This window comes from Papio anubis, chromosome 7 (assembly GCF_008728515.1).
Source record: "Papio anubis isolate 15944 chromosome 7, Panubis1.0, whole genome shotgun sequence".
Taxonomy (NCBI): Eukaryota; Metazoa; Chordata; class Mammalia; order Primates; family Cercopithecidae; genus Papio; species Papio anubis.
In genome coordinates this window covers 90,326,404-90,350,405 of record NC_044982.1, presented here as the reverse complement: position 1 = coordinate 90,350,405, position 24,002 = coordinate 90,326,404, and the positions used below count along the sequence as shown (strand labels likewise).

General features: G+C 46.9%; 1 protein-coding gene across 2 annotated transcripts in view; it reads left to right on the top strand.

Moving 5' to 3' along the window:
• Positions 1-2,972: 2,972 nt before the first annotated feature.
• The window catches only part of IGF1R (insulin like growth factor 1 receptor), a 317,675-nt gene continuing 296,645 nt past the window's right edge, over positions 2,973-24,002 (top strand). Inside the window, exon 1 of one of the 2 annotated variants that reach the window (XM_003901424.5) lies at positions 2,973-3,112. In XM_003901424.5, the coding sequence (XP_003901473.2) occupies positions 3,019-3,112 (94 nt within the window). In that variant the 5' untranslated portion in view covers positions 2,973-3,018. The remainder of the gene's footprint in view (positions 3,113-24,002) is intronic. The other variant, XM_021940884.2, reaches the window with a different exon arrangement.

Here is a 24,002-nt window from a genome sequence, read left to right as displayed (position 1 = left end):
TGAAACTCTTTGTTTAAAAATCAAGCTGAATTTCAGTTAAACAAAACCATCCCATTATATGAATAACTTTCTTAGGTAAAACAAGGTTTATTTTCCTTCTATACAACTGACTCTGAATTGAGCTAGAAATTTCCAAGGAGAAAAATGATCTAGGAAACAACTTTAGAAAAAAAGGGCTAAGTTTCCGTTATGATAGCTTTTGACTTGTTTTCAGCTCTTAATTTAAAAAATTATTTACGAACGATGGATACACGTTCTAATGCAGAAATCTTTTAAAATTAGAGAGTAATAAAAGAAACCTACTACCTTCGTTTACATCAGGTCCCCTCTTACCATTCTACCCGATTGTTTATGAGACAACCACTTCTTATCTCGACAATTCACAACTCTTTTATTAGCCATCCTAAAAAAATTTATTATTGACATCAATTAGCCTGAGTCATGAAATCGGACCACATTAAGGGCGACACATGGTCCAATTACTGTTTGTAAAAGTCCACGTATTTCAAATTCCTCTCTCCTGCCATTGCTGGGCTGTTTCCCTCTTTGAGGACCTGGTCTCCGCAGCATTTATTCATTAGATGGCAGTCCTAGGGAAGTCTCGCTTTGGGGAACCTCTCCTCCTGCACATTCAAGAAAACCACCGCGGAGAGTTAGGGTCGGTACTGGTTTCTAGTCACTTACGTAGCAAACGAAGCAAGAGGAACGTGCCCGGGAGGACTCAAGACAGGTGCGGGTGGGTTTCCGCAGTAGCCGCTGATCCCGAGTGCATGCCGCCTGTTCCCGGGTCGGGACCGCAGCCAAGGGAGGCTTCCCGGCCCCAGCCTCCACCCCCTTCTCGGGGCCCCGGACACGCCCCCCAGCTTCGGAGCCCCGCAGCGTGCACGCGCCCCGGCCGCTCCCCACAGCCGCCCACGTGGTGGAGCCCTGAGCCGCGCGAGGCCGCTGAGAGCGCTCAGGGCGGGCCGCTGGTCCGGGAGGCCCCGCCAGCGCGACCCAGCCGAGTCGGTCCCCAGCCCGGGCCCCCACATTTCCTCCCCCGGAGGGAGGGAGGCGACTCTCCGCGTGCTGCCCTCCCCGGCGCCCGCCGCGCCCTCTGGCGGCCGCCGCGGGGACGCGCCCTGGGCACGCGGGGCCGCCTGTCTGAGCCCCCCTTCCGGGGCGCGGGGCCCGACCGGGGGGCCGCGGGGTCCTGTCTCCTCGCGCCACTCCGGGCCGAGCCACGCGGGCCGCGCCCTTCCCCTTCCGCTCCCCGCAACTCCGGGCTCCCCGGTCTCAACGCCGCGGGTGCCCCAGCCTGGCGTGAAAGTGCCCGGCGTAGTAGCCTGGGGGGGGGGGGTCTCCTTTTTCCCAGGTGCGCCCCTTCCGGCACGTTCGGGCTTTCCAGTACATAGCGAAAAAAATGCCGCATGCACGCACTTATTTATTTTGCAACAGCTGCAAGGAACAATGAAGCTTTTCAAGAACCAGGGAAACGCGCTTTCCAGCCGCGCTGTTGTTGTTTTCAATGAACCTCTCCCAGCACCGCACTCCCCGCCCACCCCTCCCCTCGCCTGCCCACCCCGCCCCTCGCCTGCCTACCCCTCCCCTTCCTAACCTTTCTCTGCCTACCCACCCCTGCCCCGCCGAGACCGGGTCGGCGGCGGGGGCATTGTTTTTGGAGTCGGGCGGGAGGGAAGGGCGCGTGCGGGGTGGCCGGCGCAGTGGTGCACTGGTGGGGGCGGGAGCGGGTGGGCACGCGCGCGTGTCTCTGTGCGCGCGCGGGAGTCGGCGGGGCGGGACATGGGGGTGGTGCCTTGCAGTCTCGCGCCCCACGCCTGGGCTCCGCTCCGCACGTCTCGGGGATCCTGGGCTCCGGTTTTTGGCTCGTGCCGGCCTGGGCCGGGCCCTCGGCGCGCCGCTGCTGCGGCGGTGGCCGCTCGAGTGTGCGAGCGGGCGCGTGTGCGCGGACCCGGGCGCGCGCGCGCGCGAGCCCCTAGTGTGTGGCGGCGGCGGCGGCGGCGCGGCGAGGCTGGGGCTCTTGTTTACCAGCATTAACTCCGCTGAGCGGAAAAAAAAAGGGAAAAAACCCGAGGAGGAGCGAGCGCACCAGGCGAACTCAAGAGAGGCGGGAGAGCGAGAGGATTTTCACCAGCGAGCTTTCCGTTTCCATGGCTGGCGTGCCTGTGACTTTCGGTCTGCTCCCTGGATTCCCCTGGCGTTCTGACGTCTCTCCTGGCAGCAGTTTATCGGCGCGCCTTTGCCTTGGCTATTGTGATCTTCTTAGCGATTTGGTTTCCCGCGCAGAGCCGGCGGCGGCGGGCGTGCCGGCGGGGGCAGCGCAAAGCATGGCGGCGCGGAGCCGGGCGGCGCGGCGGGCGCTGGATATGGCGCGGCTGGCCCGCCGCTTTGTGCGTGTGTCCTGATTTGGGAATATTCCGCGTGGCGGCGGCGGCGGCGGCGGCGCTGAGGGAGGAGGCGGCGACGAGCGGAGCCCGGAGGAGGAGGAGGAGGAGGAGGGGGAGCCGCTCATTCATTTGACTCCGGGTTTCTGCCCCTTGCCGGCCTCGCCTGCGACCCGGACTTGGGGCGATCTTGCGAACTGCGTCGCGCCCTCCCGCGGCGGAGGCTCGGGCGTCCGGCCACCTCCCGCGCGGCCAGGGCCGGGCTTGTTTTTCCTCGCCGAGGCAGATTTGGGCTTTGCCCCCTTTCTTTGCAGTTTTCCCCCCTTCCTGCCTCTCCGGGTTTGAAAATGGAGGCCGACGACGCCGACAGCCCGCCCCGGCGCGCCTCGAGTTGCCGACTCCGCCGAGCCCTGGGCCGCTGCTGCCGGCGCTGAGGGGCCGCCCCGCGCCGCCCGCCCCGTCCGCGCACCCGGAGGGCCCCGGCGGCACCGCCTTCGGAGTATTGTTTCCTTCGTCCTTGTTTTTGGAGGGGGAGCGAAGACTGAGTTTGAGACTTGTTTCCTTTCTTTTTTTTTCTTTTTCTTTTTTTTTTTTTTTTTTTTGAGAAAGGGGAATTTCGTCCCAAATAAAAGGAATGAAGTCTGGCTCTGGAGAAGGGTCCCCGACCTCGCTGTGGGGGCTCCTGTTTCTCTCCGCCGCGCTCTCGCTCTGGCCGACGAGCGGAGAAAGTGAGTATGTGCCCGCCGCCCGCGGCCACTGCGGGAACTTTTCCTTCGAGGGGCTGCGCCCTGTTTGCGAAACCCGAGTTGCCACCGTCGCAGCTGTCCGGCCCCCGGGCTCGGGAGCGGCGGGGCGGGGCGCGGGGTGGCTCTGCCGGGAGGGAGGCTGCGGCGGACCTGGGATCCGGGCTCGTTCGTCTGGAGCCCAGCGGGCCCTGGCTCCGCACATCCCCCGTGCTGGAAGGGCCTGAGGGGCTTTCAGCCTAGCCGTGCCGACAGTCCTGTCCACTGGCTAGGCTCGAGGACTCGGTAGGGAAGTTGGTGCCGGGGCGGGCTCCGCGGGTTCCCAGGCCCCGCGACCCGCACCTCGCCCCTCCGGAGCGCACGAGCCTCTCCGCACATAGCGCTGATCCCCTGCGGCGCGAAGGCAGCGGGGACTGCACCCTGGGCCGCACCGCGTCTCCGCTGCTGGGGCTGATCCGGCAGTGGGGAGCAGGCATCCGCCCGGCCCGCGGGGTGCGAGTTGCCCTTGAGGGGGGAGGTGCCCTGCGGAGAGGCCCCGAAGCCCCAGGACACGTCTCCAAGCGCCTGGCGCTGCCTCCCGTCGCCCAACATGCATTTCCCCTCGGGCTCCTAGGGTTCCTGGCCTTGCCCATTACTTTGGTCCGCTCCTCGTTGGGTTACCTGCCCCTGGCGTCCCGGGGCTGGGCGGTGGGGTGAGGGGAAGCGCTCTCTGGGCAGCTCCCCGGGGAGTGCGAGGCCGGGAGTCTTCCTCAGCTTGTCTTTTACGGGGAGCGCCACTGGGCCCCCAGTTCAGAGGGCTCTGGGATGGCCTCTCAGTTACTCCCGGGCAGGGGGATGGGAGGGGTGCTAGGGCCGCATCCGAATGTGCGTTGGTGGGTGTGTGGTCGGGGCCGACGTGCATTCCGACACACGTGCTCGCAGCGCGGGGTGTAGTCGCCGCCTCACGGGGACACCGAGACGCCCGTCCCTGGCGAGAGGTGTCGTACGCTGTGGGTTTCAGGAGCGCCAGGGTCTGCGGCGGTGGGGGAAGGGTGTTGTGTTTTGCGAGCGCGGAGCCCTGGCCTTGGTTTTGTTGTGGCCGGCGTCGTGTCGCCCTCCCTTCTGCCGCCCCGCACTTCCTTTGTACGCAGTTAATAAGCAGTATCGTTCCATACTCGCTATGTTTTGCAACCTGATAGCTTTTGTTTTGGTGGTGTCGGGTGGGGGTAGGTAGGGAAGCGCGGGGATGCAGGGAGTGGGAACTCCCCCCAGTGTGTACAGCCACAGGAGATGGGGGGTTTATTCTCAAAAAATTGAAAGTGTGGCTTACTGGTACATTCAAGATAGTAGGGTAATTTGAACACGCTTAAAAGTTTAAATGTCGCAGAACTGGGACCGGGAACGGTGAGGGCGTGTTGGTGAGTAATGGTAGCCGAGGGTATGCAGGTGGTGCCGATTAACTTCGAAAGAAATCACGACTGAGCCTTCAAGAGTGAGGGGGAGAAGTAGGAGGCAGCGGAGGTTGTCTGGCCCCATCACTGGGGCAATTCAGAAAGGCTGTTTCTATAAACAAATCCTTAAACGTCTCTTAAGAAATGAGTGCGCGACAGAACGAGAGCAGATCGTGGTTCGCGTGTTTACTGCCGAGTGGGACGCGGACTGGGGCCGGACCTTGCACACATCTGGGCTCTCATGCTCTTTGTTTTCTAAACTTTAAGCGGACTCGATTGGGCGAAAGCCTTCCGGCTCCCTTTACTAAGTCGTTTAGGTGGTGTTTGAGGGGGACAAAGGAGGGTTTTTTATCTTTAAATGATAAGTACGGTTTAGAAGACACGGGAGAAATAATCCATTTTATTATGGTGTGCAGTTAAACTGTAGAGCTTCTCTAGTTTTGTGTTTTTAATGTTCTGAAATTCAAAATAGCAGGGATGGCCTTCTCCGACGCAGGAGTCGGGCATTTTAAAATAGGCTGTTTTTCTTTTGGAGTGTTTTTCTTGAAGGATATTCTTTGTGCGAGACGACGGTTTTTGAGAACACAGACAGGAGGGGAGGGGGTGTTTTAATGTATGTTTTTACTCCATGATGCCAAAGCTTCCCCCAAGGATCTCTTTACAAGTGGTTAGTTCCTTGAAACCTCATGGGTGGTCAGAAGACACCCCAAATCTCGATTATGGTTTGTTGAAGTCTTGACTGACTCAGTACCTGCCCCTCCCTCCATCTCTGAAATGTGGAGGATTAAAAGCTATGCCTGTGAACGGGCGTTCAGTTTTTAGCCGGGAAGGTGCTAGACCACTTAACTCTGATAGAAATAAGGTGCTGAGCCGTGTCAGGGAGGGCATTTTTTCAGCTGTTGTCTGGTATAGAAATAAAGGCAGGGTGTTGTTGGTTCAGTTGCAGGTATTTTGCTGGCTTATAGAGTTTTCTCTTTTAGTGTTATGGCAGTAGAAAGAGTGCTGTTTATCTTAGAAAACTTAGTTTCTGAAGCAAAGGCAGTCATATGAATGTGTTTGTTTTGTATCACCATAATGTGAACCAGAGCATCTAAATGAAGGAGGTTCGGAGGTTCTGAGTGATAGCCAGATAATCTGATGGCTATTTTCTTTCTAAAAAGTCAGCATGCACTTTAAATTTATTGTACCCATCTCCTTAAAAGGATTCAGTTATCTTTCTACCCCAGGCATTTTATTGTCAGAGAAATGTAGGTATGTGAAATGTTGGTGTTTAAAGAAGTTAGTGTTTATTACCAGATGGAGAACCCAGAAAAAGAACGTTTGAAAGAACCTAAACAGCAAATTATAGTTTAGATTCTCTAGAAAGACATAGCGAGTAAATGGTATTTTGTGGAAGGGTGGGGTTTGTGTCAGGATTTAAAATTTAAAAGGTCATATGTTTGATTTGTCGAAAAGATTAGAAAAGTCCAACTCTAAGAAATGTGTTAAGGTTGAATAGATGAAGCTTAAAAATATCACAAAAAGTGAAAGAAGTCAGTCACAAAAGACCACATATTATATGATCCGGTTTATGTGAAATGTCCAGAATAAGCAAATCCATAGAGGCAGAAAGGAGATGAGTGGTTGCCAGGGGCTGGGGGTCGATGGAATGGGGAGTGACTGCTGCTAGTGGGCACAGGGTTTCTTTTTGGGGTGATGAAAATTGTTCTAAAATTAGTTTGTGGTGATGGCTGCATAGCTCTGAATATACTTAAAACCATTGGATTATATATATACTTTAAATCGGGGACTTTAATGGTATGTGAATTACATCTCAAAATGGTATGTGAATTACATCTCAATAAACCCGTTTTGGTTTTTTTAGAGAAATGTGCTCAGGTTGAAAATAACTTGTTATGCTACCTTAAATTACATTAAAGTTATTACATATATTTGGCAGGCTGATGTCTCTCTCTCTCTCTTTTCATTTATGAGTTTTTCAGATCCGTGAGTTGCAGCAATACAACAAACTGATAATTGAAGCTTAGCAACTGGGATTCAATCCCCTAGTAGAAATGGGCAAGCAAGAAAAAAAGAATCTTGGTTCTATGTAGCTTCAGTTAGGGATTGAGGAGCTGGATTGAAAAAACACAAATACTGGTGGAAGGCAGATTTTTGACAATAGAAACCTCAACTGAATCTGAAATGATGGTTTTTTCCAAGATAGAGCTTAGTCTGAATGGCTGTTTGTATTTCCAGTTTTATTATGTTTTCCAACAAAGAAATGCTGTTTTAAGATGTTTTAAACGCTCATTTTTTGATATGCCATATTGACCACAAGTGGTTGTAAGGACTGAGGATGAACAGTTCATTTTAATGCAGTATTGTTGTTTTCTTTTCTTTGTAGTTTTATTTTATTTCTTACATAGTTCCAGGGTCTGAGCAGGAGAAAGAAACTTTAGGATGCAGTAGTTTTAAGATACAGTGTTTCAGATATACAGTGATTTTTATAAAATTAAAATTCCTTACAGAACAAAAGATTTTAAAATGTGGCAAAGGCATTTTTGTTTTGAAACTGTGTGCATTTATCCAAATTTACCCTGGCCTTTCAATAGGAAAAGACCTAGAGAATAATTGTTGTTTACATTTGCTTTTCATCTTTGTCTAAGGCTTAGTTTACTAATAAAAATGTTTCCTGCCCTTCCTATTGTTGCAAGATCAGGACAGTAATGAAAATCGACTGTATCATTTTCACTTGTTGCCTTAGAGTTTTTGCCAAGAGGAACCCTCAAGGGACGGTGGTTTCCTTTTAAATCTGGTTTCATTTGTTTCGTAAGAATGTGCTGTAAGAAGCAACTGAATCCAGCCAGCACTTATTGTGCACCTACTGTATGAAAGCTGACCTTGTGCTACTCAGTGCATGAGCCTGCGAAGTCTTGCATGAAACCAACTTTCTTGAAATTCAGATTTTTTTTTCAGATTCAGTATAGGATGCAGTTTTCAAGTAGACAGTAGGCAGCATTTTGAAGGTTCTTTTAAAAATATTTCTGTAGACTTAAGACTCTAGTGTTGTTCATCCAGAAGCCTCTCCCGTACCGTTTTTGCCTCATTGGTGCTTTCCATTATATGGGGATGCCACTGTAGACCATGACATATAGGTGATGTTAACCCATCTTGACTGGCAGCACTGCCTTTTTTATAACATTGGATATGGCAATGTGATTTAAAAAGTGCAGTATTGTAGTTGCCTTTTTCCAAAAATTAGGAGTCACAGGTGTGTACATGAATGTTGCATGGCATGTTTTGAGTTGTAAGAAAGATAGGACTTATGTCTGAAGTTTTCTGGATTACATATTGCTTAGCTAGCTTTCTAGAAATCATCGGCATTCATAATTTCAGGGCATTTTATAATTTATAAATAACTTGGTGTTTTTAAAAGCGTGAGGGAGTAAGAATGAGGAGACAAATCCTGAAAGCTTTTGTTTTTTAGTTGTAAAGCATACAAGATGTATTTCTTTCTAGGTTGTGATTTTCTCCAATTTGTTTTCAAAACTCATTTAAAAATCAAACCTAGTTCATGGAAGAGGTATTTGCGCCTGTGGGCGAACTTGCTTTGAACTGCTTTTCTTAGCCAACTTATGACAGGTGCTGAGCCCAGGAGATGGGCTCTTCTCAATTGTACTAAATATATAATAGTTGCACACATGCTAGGGATATAGTTTCTTGATTTCAGTCTCTGAGATGTTCTGAAGGAAAATTCTGAACACTTTAAAGACAACAAAGTTCCTAATGAATGATGCACTCTGATCCCTCCTGGAAAATGGTGTTTGGCATCAGCTTAGCAAGAGGAAGTTTTCCAGTTGTTTGTAAAGATGTGATGTGGCTTTAAGTGGGGAAGGGGGAGGGCAGCAGTCCCAGTGTTTGTGGACACTGAGACCTGTTGACATTTGGGAAGCATAACTGAGTTCCACTATTTGAAAAGATTAAAACTTTGATATATGTACACATCCCCTCATGCCTGCACCCCCATCCCCGAGGGTCTGGAAAAGAATTGATTTGTTCTGAGGAAGGAACATATATTTGGTATATAAAATGGTTAGTAAACAAAGGATCTTTAAAACAAGTTAGACTGTTATCTCAAGAGAAGCATACTTCCTTGGCATAATGTTTTCTTTTGTTAAATTGCTTTAGTTTTATTTGACTCAAAGTATAATAAACAATACATTTGATTTTGAGACTTTTGGATTTTTGAAGACTGTTTTTAAATGGTCAGTTTTACTCGTTTGAAAGTCCCAGATACCATTTTTGAAGATTTCTTTCCCTTTTTTCACTGATGCCAGCTTTACTTATGTTTTATTAAATTAATTTTGAAATCTTAAGGAAAAATTGATATTTCCTTACTTGAACTGAGAAATAGTTGTTTTCCCCCCCTCTTTTCTTCATCAGTAAATATATGTTGAGTACTTACTGGATGCAGTTCTTTAGGTTTAGAAATTATTTGGTACTATAAAATGTCTTACCATAGTTTTTAAAGATATCAGTCAAACCATAGATGTTACTGCCATGTTATTAAAACAACAACAACAACAACAACAACAGAACTAGTAAGCAAGCTTAAAATTTTTATTTTTCCTGCCCTGGACTATGTATACACACACACACACACACACACACACACACACACATATATATATATATATTTTTTTTTTTTTTGAGATAGGGTCTCACTCTGGTCACCTAGGCTGGAATGCAGTGGTGTGATCACGCTTGCTGCAGCCTTGACCTCCCAGGCTCAAGTGATCCTCCCAAGTAGCTGGGACTACAGGCACACACCACCATGCCTGGCTAATTTTTTGTATTTTTAGTGCAGACAAAGTTTTGCTATGTTGCTCAGGTTGTACTGAAGTGACCCAGCCACCTCGGCCTCCCGGAGGACTGGGATCACAGGTGCGAGCCACCGCACTCGGCCTACAAGAATTTTTAAACTCATAGATTGCTCTTCTGATTTCACTGGACCACAACAGAAAGTAGTTTCTTTTATGATGAGGGATGAACACCTACGATTGCAAGGTAAGTTGTTGGGCCTTGTGTCCATGGAGCTAACTTGATGACTGGTGGTCTTGAAGCACTCACATTCTTTGGAGTAGTGGGGATGGCTGGCTAGCCACATGGGGAAGATGTGCACACCTGTAGATGGGGCCATCACACACTGCAGCGATAGCTGGGCCTACCTTATTGCTCACCTGGCTGGGCGCAGCGGCTCACGCCTGTAACCCCAGCACTTTGAGAGGCCAAGGTGGGCAGATCACTTGAGGTCAGGAGTTCAAGACCAGCCTGGCCAACATAGTGAAACTCACTTTCTACTAAAAATATCAAAATCAGCCTGGCGTGGTGGCCCGTGCCTATAATCCCAGCCACTTGGGAGCCTGAGGCAGGAGAATTGCTGAAACCCGGAAGGCAGAGGTTGCAGTGAGCTGAGATCATGCCACTGTACTCCAGTCTGAGTGACAGAGCAAGACTCCATCACACACAAAAGATACATATGTAAAAATAAAAGTAAATGAATTGCTCACCTGGTAATAGTCTGGAAAACATCTTTTTTTTTCCCCCCCCATATTTTTAAAGACTTTAGAAAGTAGTCTTGCTAATCCGGAAAGTTCTTGTGGGCAGGAGTTTGAAACTTTTGAAACTTTGTTTTGTCTCACTCCGCACTCTTAGCCCCCTTAATACCACAGGTCTCTACTTCAGTAAGAGTTACATAATACAAATGCCATTTGTTCAAAATTGTGTATCTCCATCCATCCATCCATCCATTGTCCAAATTCTGAGAGTTTGAAATACATCGTTGTTGCTGTTTTGTATCCTTTTGTTCAGCAATTTTTTTTTTTAACATGGCACTAGCTTTCTCAAACTGGCTTTGGAATTATTTGTCAGTTTAAAAATCAATACCACTTTAAAAATTACTCTTGACCTGGGAGAACAAATATATTTTGATAGTTGTTAGAGCATAAATATTTTATAGAGCATAACTTGAAAAATTTCCTGATATGTTTTGAATGCTTTCAGTTTGTCCTCTGCTTTAAAAAATATAGTCGTGATTAGTCTCTGTAAAGTTGGTTATTGGGAATGCTTGATTATGTAAATGAGACATCACCAATTTAAGTCAGCCAAAGTTTAGTCAATAGAACCTTAAAGAACAGAAGTCTGATGGCAATTAAGGAGAGAGGAATTTATTTATAAAAGTTTTTCCCAAATTCAAAGTGCCTTAGTGACCTTTGATAACTTCCTGGAAAAAGTAGGAAGCATGGAGAGAAATTCCAGGTAGGAGCCCATGATCCAATTGACTGCATCAGCTTACAAAGTGTTTTCTAAGTCATTAGCTATTCTGTCTAGATTATAAAATCCCCCTCAATTGTGTCCACATGTATCTGTGTTGTCCTGTATTTATTTTCTTTACCTCATTTCCCTGAGTCTCATTGTAGTGGGATAATACACAAGCTTACAGACTCAGGACTTTAAAGAGAAGCACAGATTGCCACAAAAACAAATGATCGCAGAGACCAGTAGCAGCAGAGGGAGATCTGCTGTTAGGCTTCCCTTAGTTCTGTTGTCTGATTTCTGTGGGTAATGAGTTCACTGCATATGTTAGGTCATAACATGATACCGTGTAGTCCGTAGGAACTTTTGTTATGATAGCCTTTCTTGGTCAGGTGATATAATTGGGATTTTCTTTCTCCCATGCACCTCAGTAAAATTTTCAGCAATAGAGATTGGCTCAGGATGGAATTTGTGGTTCAATTTCAGTTCTGTAGCCTGTCCTTTTCTGGGGAGACTCGTTAATTGAATGTTTCCTTTCAATCTCACTGAGTCACTTGAAATCGCTCGGATTCACCCCTATTCCTGGCTCCAGCCTGGTCCAGTGCAGACCTGCATTGACTCTGACTACATGCTGAGTTGGCCTCTGAACCAGTTCCTGTACCATCCCCTTGGTTTGATGGACTTGCCAGCTCCAAATAGAATGTGCCTCTTGTGGTCCTAGAATCAAGTCCAAGGTCCTTAGAATCAAGTGATGAAACAAGTCCTTAGTAATCCTTTGCTATAGGGATCCACTGTTAGTTGCCAGTACTCCCCAGCATCTGTGCATTAGCTTGATGGAAAGTAAGCCATGCTATGCCGGTCTCCAAGTTTTTGCTTCTGCTGTTTCCACAGCTGAGAATGTTTTTTCTCTTCACTACTCTGCTACTTCTTCCACCCTCAATACTGAATAGCAGAAAGTGCCACTTAAGAGCACAGGAAGGCCACCATAGCTTTAATTTCTCCTTAGCTGCCAATTAGTTCTTTGGTCCTAAAGTTACTAACTTTTCTGAGTCTTGATAGAAATGTGGAGACTTACAAATATTTGGGGGAGACATTTCTCCTTTTCTCACTAAACAACAGAATGAAAACATTTTCTAACATGTTTAGAAAACCAAAGTCACAAGAAAAATTGTGAGGAAATAGAATAGGTTTTTAAAATTGAAATAATTTCCAAGTTTCAGGTGGATCTGTAAAATAGGGACAAGATCATAACTTTCAAAAGGCAGAATACTAGGTCAGGTGATTCCTTTCCCCCATATACCTTTTCTGTGATTCGAATAGATCAGAGATCCATCTTTACATTTCCAAATCAAATTCCTTCTCCTTCTTGAAGGTTTTTGGGATCTCCCTAACTTATGTATCTACTTCCCCATTACTCCTTCTGAGTTCATAACCCACAGTTTTGTTGGTTGACAGTGATTCGTTTTGTCTTGTTCCTTGCTTGTAATTTTATTAGGACTGTGGAGCCAAAGTGGCTGGTTTGAATCTGAGCTCTCCAGTAGCTAAGCTCACAGGCAAATAATTTAATCTTCTTGTGCCTCAGTTTCCTCATCTGTGAAATTATAATTTTAATATAACCTACTTTAACATTCATAAAAATCAAACAAATTCATACATGTGTCAAGTGCCTAGAACAGAACCTGGCACCTGGTATTAAGCCCTCAGACTTCAGCTGCTACTGCTCTTAGGGATGTGACATCCTTGAACAGAGATGTTCTTTGGATAGAAATATAAGGCTGACTTGATGTTTGATTGCCCTTGCCATTTAAATATGGTATAGAACCTGGCACATAGGTGCTCAATAAATGTATACTAATACTTTATTTTGGATGCCAGGCGCGGTGGCTCAAGCCTGTAATCCCAGCACTTTGGGAGGCGGAGACGGGCGGATCACGAGGTCAGGAGTTCGAGACCATCCTGGCTAACACAGTGAAACCCCGTCTCTACTAAAAAAATACAAAAAGCTAGCCGGCAAGGTGGCTGGCGCCTGTAGTCCCAGCTACTCGGGAGGCTGAGGCAGGAGAATGGCGTAAACCCGGGAGGCGGAGCTTGCAGTGAGCTGAGATCCGGCCACCGCACTCCAGCCCGGGCGACAGGCGAGACTCCGTCTAAAAAAAAAAAAAAAAAATTCTTTATTTTGGTAAGGTGCTTATTAACAAGATGGCATGCTACTTATTAAACAGTTGATTTTTTTTTTTTAAGCAAACGGTAGTCACCCCCTGCAGTTTGCCTTCCATTTCAAAGATCTGTTTATTACATGTTCCCCCTTAATCTTTTCATTTGTCAATTTCTGCTCACACCTGAAAGGTGTCCAGTGTGCACTTTGCCCATCTCACCAATGCTTAGGCTCCATCTAGTGGCCAGAACGGAAATTCAGCCTATTCGGTGACTGAATTAACAGTGCCCTGAGGAGGAAGATAGTGATCCCAACCCACTCTCTGGCTTGCTTCCTAGGGACTGATTGCAAGAAAATGTGGATACTACAGGCTTCTGAAGAAATCACTGGGCTACAGTTTTGGATTAAGGTTACTCTACTGTGTCAGTGCGAGCTGTGCTGAGAGAATTAGGGTCTTCTTAAACGATGCAGTACTGCACAGAGCTGTTATACTTAGTGTTTCTTTTACAGTTAAGAGTTTTAAGATACTTTTACAGGACTTTAATAAATTTAATAAATTTAAAGCTCCAAAATATTTATTTTGAGATTAGAGATTTAAAAAACACTGCTGATTTCATTTGGAAAAATACAGCAAGATTGTCCTTCCATCGCTCTATTTAAATAGGTAGTAACACTTTCATTATCATTCTCTTATCTCTCCCCTTCGGCTATTCGATGTGGTTAAGATGCTCGCCAGCCAGAAATACTGACAGAAAATAAGAATAAAAACATCCAGGATTAGTGTTAGGTCCCACATGGTCTGTGTTTCATTAGCTAATTTTATGTATTTTCTTTCATGTTTTATTGATATTTTCAGAATCTTTCTTGTTGAGATTACTCAAAATATATAGCGGGTTATTTACGTATACATGTCAAAATCCTTAAACCTGTTTCCCCATGATTGCCTTTTATTATTTTTAATTTGGAATTCTTTGGCTATCAGAGAGAACTTCAGCCTCCCTTCCTCCCAGACATTTTGAACAACTCAGGTTATACTCATTCTTGTCTCTTTGTCTTGGCAAGTGGAAGCCCCTCTGCTTGGAATAGCAAACAATACTACCAGCTTGCCCTCTGGGAAGCTCCTTTAAGAGTTAGCTGTAATTTCACCCTCTCTCTGGCCTTCATTCTGCATGCAGAATGATTGCACTGACTTGGTCTCTTGTTATATCTCCTATTTGGGCATCTCCCCCAAATGGTACCTTGGTTATCTTTGAATTCCCAGGAGGTGGCCCAGTGCCTGGCGTGTAGGAGGAGCTGAAGAAACTGAAGACTTCTTAAAGGGATACTCCCCATTCACTTTGAAGCGCTTTTTTGTACACATTTATTTTCATCTAATCATTGCACCTCTGCCAGCTGAAACATTTTATCACACCAGTTACTGCTGCATGGAACTTGAAGTAATAAAATTATCTTTAAAATCATTGTTTCATTAGGTTTTTTGTACAGAGGTGAATTAAAAAATTAGAACTCCTGGAACAGTCATTTGTGAGTCTGGCCTTGTGTCCAGATCACCTCATCCCTGTGGATGGAGACTTTGTTCCATAAGTTCCCTATAGGTAAGATGTAATGAATAATTCATTGGCACCAATTTATGTCTGTAATGTGCTTTTAAACCTTCGTGGAGCTGGGTGCCTGAGGAGGAAGCATCTGCAGGCTGGACTCGGCTGCCTGGTGGTCTCCGGAGTGGCCTGATGCAGAGGGCCAGGGTGGCATCTCAGAAAGTCGGGTGGGTGCTTGCATACCTGCTGACCTTGAGTGACAGGGTGGACCTAGGTCATTTCAGAGGCCCTTCCAGCCTTCAGATCTCAAAACACTAGGCAGAGAGAGAGAGAGAGAGAGAGAGATTTTAGGGAGATGTGGTTGGAACTAGCAGAATTACCATGTATGGAAGTTGGCTTCTATTCCTTGCATTGTTTTCTTGGTGAGGCCAGTAAACTTTTGCGTTAACTCCTGGGAGGGACAGTAGCAAGGTCCTAAAGATGTCTTTATCACTTAAGCATCCTTCCCAACCCTGCCGGTTTTGGTTGCTGGTGAGGGCCTTTGACAGTCTCCTGTTGGGGCCCTTGGAGACAATTTGAGACAGGCCAGCTCCCTACCTCTGGACAAAAGAAAGTTTACTTGTCTAGGTTGATGTAAAGAGGACTCCTGAACTTAATGAACACCTTAGAAATTATCGTTAAAGTCTCCTCTCCCGAGGAGCAGGGTGGGATATTTCTTGCAGAAAATGTAAACATAATCATTTGAAGCTGGAATGTTAATTTTCAAGAGCAGCTTGTAAAAAAACATCTTGTGAAATTCCCATGTGAATGCTGAACTGGGTGGATGTGAACTTACCTAGACAGCCTGGCCTGCCTTTGCTCTGCACTTCTCTGTGGGGTTCGCACATGTGCAGGGCTTCCTTTGTAGCCTTGTCCTCTCAAACAATTCACTGTCTCCTTCTCTCCCATGCATGGAGGCATATTGGAAAGGGAGCTCCAGGCCTCAGTGTCTCTGCCTGTGATTGGAATAACACTGCTCTAGCAGGGATGCCATGAGAATTAGCAATAGATAATGTATCCAATCTGCCCAGCAAAACTGGCAAATAGAAAGCATCCAATAAATGGATGCTTTTCTCTTTTTTTCTCTTCCTCATGGTGGGTGGCCCTAGTGGGCTCTCTCTGGGGCCTCCAGTCCTCCTTCCCCACAACACCAGGGCATTGCTGCCATTGCTGCCAGTTGAAGAGGGCCGTTTTTTTTTTTTTTTGTTGTCTTGCTCCGTTGCCCAGGCTGGAGTGCAGTGGTACAATCTCCGCTCACTGCAACCTCTGCTGTACTGCAACCTCTTCCTCCCAGGTTCAAACAATTCTTGTGGATCAGCTTCCTAAGAAGCTGGGATTACAGGCGTGTGCCACCACGCCTGGCTAATTTTTGTGTGTCTGTGTGTGTGGTTTTTTTTGTTTTTTTAGTAGAGACGGGGTTCCGGCATGTTGGTCAGGCTGGTCTCAAACTCCTGGCCTCAAGCAATCCACCTACCTCGGCCTCCCATAGTGCTGGGAGTGAGCCACTGTGCCTGGCCAAGGAGGGTCTTTTTTTGCACATCTACAGTGAAAGGTTTGAGCCTAGAAATCTGAGTCTCAGGTCATTGAAACCACTAAGTAACTGCCTTGCTTCTCTGTGCCTGAAGAGAAGGGGTTTTTAGGTTAACCAGGCTGACTGGTTCAAGGTCATGTCCCTACCTGTGGAGGGGGAGTGGGAGTGGAAGGTGAGTGGTGACAAAGAGTATGGAACCCTGTTTCTGATATGTAGATTGAGGGCCTCCAGTGGTTTTCTGCTCCATGGAAAGCATGTGAACGAATATGATATATATATGTTTCTCCTCAAGGAGCTTGCTGTCTAGTTGGGACAACTCAACTACTGGTGGAGAGTAACAGACGCTATCAGTTTAGTGCTAAGTTATGGGATGCTGAGTGGACAGAAGTGTGTGGGCTGCAGGCAGTGGGGTCACAGAGCTGCAGAATGGCTTGAGAAGCTTTAAGGAGGATGTGTTGACTTCAGTGTGCCCTAAATATTTGACTCTGGAGATCCAAGGAGGCAGCTCCCCAGGAGAGGAAGGGACCATGTGTGGTGTGGGTGGCAGTGTGCACTGATGGAGTGGAGAGGGTGTCAGAATCCATTGTGTGCTGGGAAGGAATTGACTGCTGGCTAGAGAATGGGGAGCTTTGAAACCTTTGCACCATTGCAGTGGACCTGCTGAGAAGGGTGTTCTGGGGAGGCTGCTCTGGCCTCTCGATGGAGTCAGGATTAGGGGACAGATAGACACCCTAGTGTGAGCAGTGATGGTATTGATGAGGGAGGCAGTGAGGACAGGCTCAGGGAGGGAAGTGTTGTCTCTAGACCTGAGACCAGGGAAGCAGGAACGGGCTGGACAGGTTGGCCCAGCTGAGGGAGGTGACTGGTGAGACAGGGGTCCTCAGTGTGAGGGGCTGGGTTGCCAGAGAAGCTGTGGGCTGGGGTGATTTGTCGAGAGAGAGGTCCCAGTGGATGGAGAGGCAGGACCTGCAAAACAGGTTGGCTGCAGGACTGGCGGCAGTAGCACAGAGCAGCTCCCAAGGAGACACCTGGCACTTTTAAGGCATGGAATGGAGAGAGCTAGGGGAGCAAACCTGCAGTGAGGTAATTCACATAGCAAAGTTCTCCGGAAACTGCAGTGTTCAACTTTTTAAAAAAATAGCTGAATGTTAGAAAAGTGGAAGAATTCTCACCTTTATTAGGGGCATCATGGGTACCTGGTAGCATCAAGGGCCAGGGTTAAAACCCGTGGAGTAATACGCCCTCCTAATGTGTTCCTCTCCTCTAAAAATGAAGGTGAAACCGTTTCAGGTGAGCGCTCTTGTTCATTTGCTGGGGCACTGCTTTCTGGCTTTTAGAGGAGTCCAGGCTGGAGACTGACCCCTGCCTTTTTCTGAGTTGGGCCGACTGGGCCCAAGGCTGGTTCTGGGTCGGGCCAGGCTGATGCAGTGGCCTTGGATTTCCTGAGGCTGGGAGAGGGAGGTGGCCTCTGCTACCCTGCAAGAGCTGGCCAACGTGGCAGAGCTCTTTCCGGTCCTTACCATGCAAGTGGAGAGGAACAATTTGTTTAAAGAGGGGTGCCAGCTTCGCATCCAGGCCTGGACTTTGCTACTGATGCTTTTGAACTTGTATTGATTTATGTTTGTAAACTGACTAGACACATTGTGGTTCTTGATGAGAAGCAATTGCCCATCCTTAGTCCACTATTAGTGCCACTCGCTGGGTGCTGCCTGTTCTGCCACTGTGTTTTCACTTGACAAATAACATTAAAAAACACAATAATGCAAGAGACTTCCTGGGTGGGTGATATCATTTGGCCTGTGGGCTTTGTAATACTTTCCAGCTATTAGGAGAGTGAATTCTGAATTTTCAATTGTGTTCACCTGTTGGAGCAAGTAGAGTTTAAGTGTTTCAGACAGTCTCTGCTTTTCCCAACTAGCAAGCAGGCCTTCTACCTTTTCTCTCAATCTTGTTTGATGGCACCATTCCCTTCTGAGATTAGGATTAGACTCCAGAGCCAGAGAATTAGAAGTCTACTGATGGGTTGTACCGGGGGCACATTATTTACCCTCTCTGCTCTCCTTTCCTTATCTGTAAAATGGAAGATAATCTACCCATCAGACAGGGCGCAGTGGCTCACGCCTGTAATTCTAGAACTTTGGGAGGCCAAGGGGGGCTGATCACCTGAAGTCAGGTGTTCCAGACCAGCCTGGCCAACATGGTAAAACCTTGTCTCTACTAAAAATATAAAAATTAGCCAGGCATAGTGGCATGTGCCTGTAATCCCAACTACTCGGGAGGCTGAGGGAGGAGAATTGCTTGAACCTGGGAGGCGGAGGTTGGAGGTTGGAGGTTGCAGTGAGCCGAGATCGCGCCACTGCACTCCAGCCTGGGCAACAGTGAGACTCTATCTCAAAAAAAAAAAAAAAAAAAAAACAGGTGCCACCCATCTTGGAGGATCGTTACCGGTACTTCATGAACGGAATACATGCACATTTCTTAGAACCTAGGGCTTATCATAAACACTAAGAGTTAACTGATACTGTTGCTAAGGATAGAGGAAATACACATTAGAAGTTATTTACTTTCTTTAAAACAAAAAGTATCCTTTGGGTGCGTATTGATTCTGATGTTTTGCTCCTAGCTACATTTGCCGTTTTTTTTTTTTTTTTTTTTTGACTGCAGAATTAGGAACCCAGCTTCATTTTATGTAAAGAGAGTTTCACAAGCACTCCATTGGGGATAGCAACACAGCTCCCTCCTTTTCTGTCCCTGTCTCCCTCCTGACTCTGCATCTGCCTCAGGGGTGAAGCGTCTTCCTCCAGGAAATGGGTCATTTGGAGTCCAAGGCCCTTTTGAGAAGGCCACCAGGTCAGGGATCACCGTTGTGGATCATTCACAGATCAGTGTGAACTGTGGATATCCCTTGGTCCTTCAGTCTCTTCCTTCTTCAAGGAGAGGTAGGTAATTGGGGGTCATGTGGCCTTCTGGGGAAGAGCCTGGTCACGAGCATGAGGGATGTGAGTGGGACTTTGTTTCCAGTCAAAATGTAGGGCACAGGATCTGAAAAACACTTAGATTAAGTATCTGCAAAACAAGCTAGGGTATTTTAAATTGAAGGTGGAGAAACCCGAGAACCTGTGCCCTTTGTACGTTGATGGCTGCTTGCAAGGATGAGTGTCCCCACCTGGAGCAGGCCCCCCAGCTGCCAGAGCAGGAGAAGGCTTCAGTCAGGTGAAAGCCAGCTGCAGTATGTTGCCTGATGCAGGATGGTGAGAGAAGGAGCTGCCCTCTTGCTCTGCTCCCTGGATTGCACAGGGTCTTCCTAAGACCAGAATTCAAGGTTAGTCCTGTTCAGGCAACTTGGTAGATGGGCTTGAATGGTCTTGCTAAGAGAATGTTGCTTATGGTGGTATTTGCAAGGAAAATAAAGTGTTTTGAGCCCAGACTAACCAGTTTAACAATGCTAGTAAGTAAAGATACTGTTTGCTTTTTGTGATGAGAGGTCTCTTAGGAGGAGGAGGAGTTATTATTTTGATTTAAAACTTATTCCTTGAGGCAAATAGGCACATGAAAAGATGCTGAAAGTCACCAGCCATCGGTGAAATGCAAGTCAAACCCACAATTGGTACTTCATACTCATTAGTATGGCTATTACCAAAGACAGCAGATGATAACAAGCATAGGCCAGGATGTGGAGACTTTGGAACCCTTGTGCCTTACTGGTGAGACTGTGAAATGGCACAGCCACTGTGAAAGATGATATGGTGCTTCCTCAATAAATTCATCATAGAATTGCCATATAATCCAACAGTTCCACTTTGGGGTATATGCCCAAAAGAAGTGAAAGCAGGGGCTCGAACAGATATTTGTAGACTCATGTTCATGGCAGCAAATAGTTCAAAATAGCCAAAAAGTGAAAGCAACTCTAGGGTCCATCCATAGATGGATGGATAAACAAAATGTGGTATATCCATACAATGGAATATAATTCAGCCTTAAAAAGGAAGGAAATTCTATGATGTGCTAGTGTCTTTGAACCTTCATTGAAGATACTATGTGAAGTGAAAGAAGCCAGTCACGAAAGGACAAATACTGCATGATTCTTTCCCTTACATGAGGTATGTAGAGTAGTCACATTCATAGAGATAGAAAGTAGAATGGCGAGGGGCGGTGAATAGAGGCTCGGGGAGGGAGCAATGAGGAATTGATGTTTAATGGGTACAGAGTTTCGGTTTGGGAACATGTAAAAGTTCTAGAGATGGATGGTTATGGTGGTTGAGCAACCTTGTGAATCAATGTCAGTGAACTGTACACTTAACAAGGGTTAAAATGTTAAGTTCTTTGTTGTGTATATTTTACCACAATTTTAAAAAGCTTATTTCTCAATTGTTTATGCGAGTATATGCTTGGAATAGTGGGGGAGACAAATTCAAGGAGACCAGTCCTTGTCCTTGGCAGTCCTAGATACCATGGGATCCCTGCGGGGGAACTGTGAGGTCAGGAAAGACCTTGAAAAAAAAGTGCAGGTTTGAGCTGAGTCACGAGGAATGGGTCTCTTTTCCATAACAAGAGATAGTATTGCAGATCATATTTTTCTTTCGAGGAAAGCAAGTCAGGAGTCAAACTCTCATGCCACTGTAGTCACAAAATGAAATTTATTACTGATCAGCCATGTGACGTGTAATTCCTTTTTCATTTTCTTTTCCAGAAGACAGAATTATTTAGATGTTTGGTTTCCTCACTGATTATGATTATACTGGAAGTTTTTCATTTGTTTTGACAACTCAATTTTTTTTTACTGTAAATGGACTCCCTCATTACAGAGCGGGGAGCCCTTGAAAGAAAGGGATTGACCTCTGCAGACAAGAATCTGAGTGTTCCAAAAGTAGAAGAGGGCTAGAGGCTTCGCCTTACAGGTGAGGAAGCTTGGAGGGATGTGCTGCTTGAGATCCTGGCACGCATGCTGCGTGTCGAAGGCCAGGTCCGCCTGTCAGCCTTTCCAGCAGATACTCTCTGGGGCTGTTTTTTTCTGCTTGGTTGTCATCCTTTGGTTTAACCAGGCGCCAGGGCTCAGGCCTGGACCTGCTGGATTCCAAACAAGACTTTGAGGTGGCTGAGCTTGTCTGGCTTCCAGAGGAGCTTTCTCTGTCCCGCCTGGAGGAGTGGTTCACCTTGGTCTGGGACCAATGGGAAGAATCCTGCTGCTGGCAGCTGGTCTGTGCCTGGAAGTTGGACTTGCATTTTCTGTGTACCTCCAAAGCAAACTCGAATGACCACTTTCATCCTCCCCTGTTGCTTGTTTGTGTATGTGCTTGTTTTGCCTGGTCATCAGGCAGGAGGTGGTGTCAGATAATGAGAGGTGTGGCTCTTCCCTGAGTTGGTTCTCTTACAGGGCTGTATGGATGTCTTAGCTCAGATTGCTGTGACAAATTACTGTAGACTGAGGGCTAAAACAGCAGACTTATGTTTCTCACAGTTCTGGAGGCTGGAAGTCTGAGATCAAGGTGCCGACCAAATTTGGTTTTTGATGAGGGTCCATTTCTTGGCTTGCAGATGACAAATGTCTTGTCGTGTGTCCTCTGGTCTCCTGTTTATGTAAGGGCATTGTTGCCATGATGGGGGCTCTACCCTTGGGACCTCATATAAACCTAATTACCTCCCTAAGGCCCCACCTTCAGATACCACTGAGGGTATTTGGGGTTGGGGCTTCAGTATATGAATTTGAGGGGACACAGTCATGTAGTTCATAACAGTGGAGCAGTTTGCCATAGTGAAGGGATCTCAAGACCAGGACACTCTATGGAAGTTCTTGGCCAGGTCTGAGAGTTGGTTACAGATTATTAAAATTTACATGGAATTCAGTACTTGAAAGTACATGTCTTCAGCATGGCACTGAGCACATTCACCTCCTTAACTAAATGCCTGAAATGTTTAGTGTACCTTCTGAGCACCCCATTGCTTTTCTTGAAGTGAATGCAGTTTGATAGGAACTGAATTATTGAGAAATTGTATATGACCCCATTTCTCTCATTTTAGGACAAATAAGTTGCTTATTTTAAACTCTGCAGGAGCTACACAGAGGAAGTTATATTCCAGGAGAGCTTAAATTTCACTCTTTGAAAACTCTGTTCCATGTAAGTACATTCCTCCTCTCTCCCCTCCTCAGTGAGCACACATACCCATCAGATCTGTGGAATTCAATTAAAAGCAGCTCCTTTTGACCCTCCCCAGGGTCTGTTTTGTAAAGCTGACACCAGCATCAGTGAGTTGGAAGGGTTGACACAGAAGACAGACTTACTGCTGCAGCCCACTTCAGAGCCCTCAGTGGTACTTCTTCCTCTCCCAGCAAATCCAGAAGGCTGGGAAGGTGATTGTGAATTGTTTATAAGCATTAACTGTTTACCAGTCATACTTGCTATTTTAAATCTGACCCTGCTATTATGTTGTTTTGTTTCTGTTCACAGCTGAGCTTTAAGCTGGGTAGAATTTCGTGATGAGTCACTCCCATGACTAAAATCAGTATCGATCAAGCCTTCTTGTTAATCCTGTGAGCAGTTTAGACACAGATGAGACAGGCTTAAGGTTTCCACCGACTTGACTCCCTGTGTGTGCCGGTTGGGCTTCCTGAGGGCCTGGTTAGCCCCTTTTATCTGCTGCTCTGAAACTTGCGCAGGGGTGTTAAGCATGCACCTTGGAACCTCTGCTGCCTGAAGACAGTGTGCTTAAATGAAGAGGATACCAACCCATGTGAGGTTTTCCCTTCCCTTTTGTTCCGTGAACTCCACCCCAATTACCTGTTTGAATTGTGCATGCCAGTTATTTTCAGGGAACTAGTGACCTTTTTCTTGCCACCCTGGGATTTGAATTGAATGCCAGTGTGCCACCTTTTCTTTGGCTTTGTTAGAACGTTGCCCTCAGGGTCATATGTGCTGGCTGCTATGAATTCTTACTATTTGATGGACAGAGAAAGGTGAGGGTTAGATATCTGGACAGAGCATGACAGGGCAGGATATGGAGTAGGAACATTGGGACCTTTTGCTTCCAGGCGTGGGCAGTGAGTGAAACACTGTCTTCCCATTAGGGCAATGGGTGAAACACTGACTTCCCTCAGTCCTCTGGGCAGCCTTGTCAGGTGGGTGTGGAAACTGAGGTGTGTCTGCTCCAGGCTGTGCAGTCAGCTCCATGTTCTAGCTTCCCGTGCTAAACCTGGCCCCGGAGGGCCGTCTGCCTGGCAAGGAGGCTGCACAAAGCTCGGAGAGGCATTTCTGGTGCTTGGTAGATGCCAGGCCTGCCCCCAGTGCACTGATAAGAGCATGGGCTGAGAGTGCCGCTTGGATTCGGCTACAGTGGGCAGCAGAGTGGGGGTGACTTGTGTTGCTTTTACTCTAGAGCAGAGGAGGCAGATGAGGTAGATCCCAGGGGCACCTGGGATGCTGAGCTGAGCTGAGTAGAGATAATTTGGTTTTGTAGGATTTGGAGACAGACACAAATTGAAGTGTTTGGATGTTCGGGGACCTGCAGGAGGTATGTAAGGTGTGTAAAATGCAGCCCCTGTTTTAAAAAGAGCTTTACATTGTCTTTTGAGAAGATAAGGTGTGCATAGCTGTGGAATGGGACCAGATATTTTTATGAGTGAGAATAGAGTGAGCACACTGGGAAAGAGCCCTGGAATTGGAGGAAGAGATCATTTTTCCCAGAGGGATCTTGGAGGTCTCCTGGAGGAGGGTGCTTAGATGATCAGAAGGATTATACTAGGGTGGTCTTGGTGTCAGAACTTTAAAAATGTATGTTGCGGCTGGTAGCAAGGCTGGAGAGGAAGGTTTGTTTAGGTTGTAGTGGGGGATGAGGCTGGGGGCAAATCGGGGATGGTTTTCTTTTTTTTTTTTTTTTTTTTTTTTTTTTT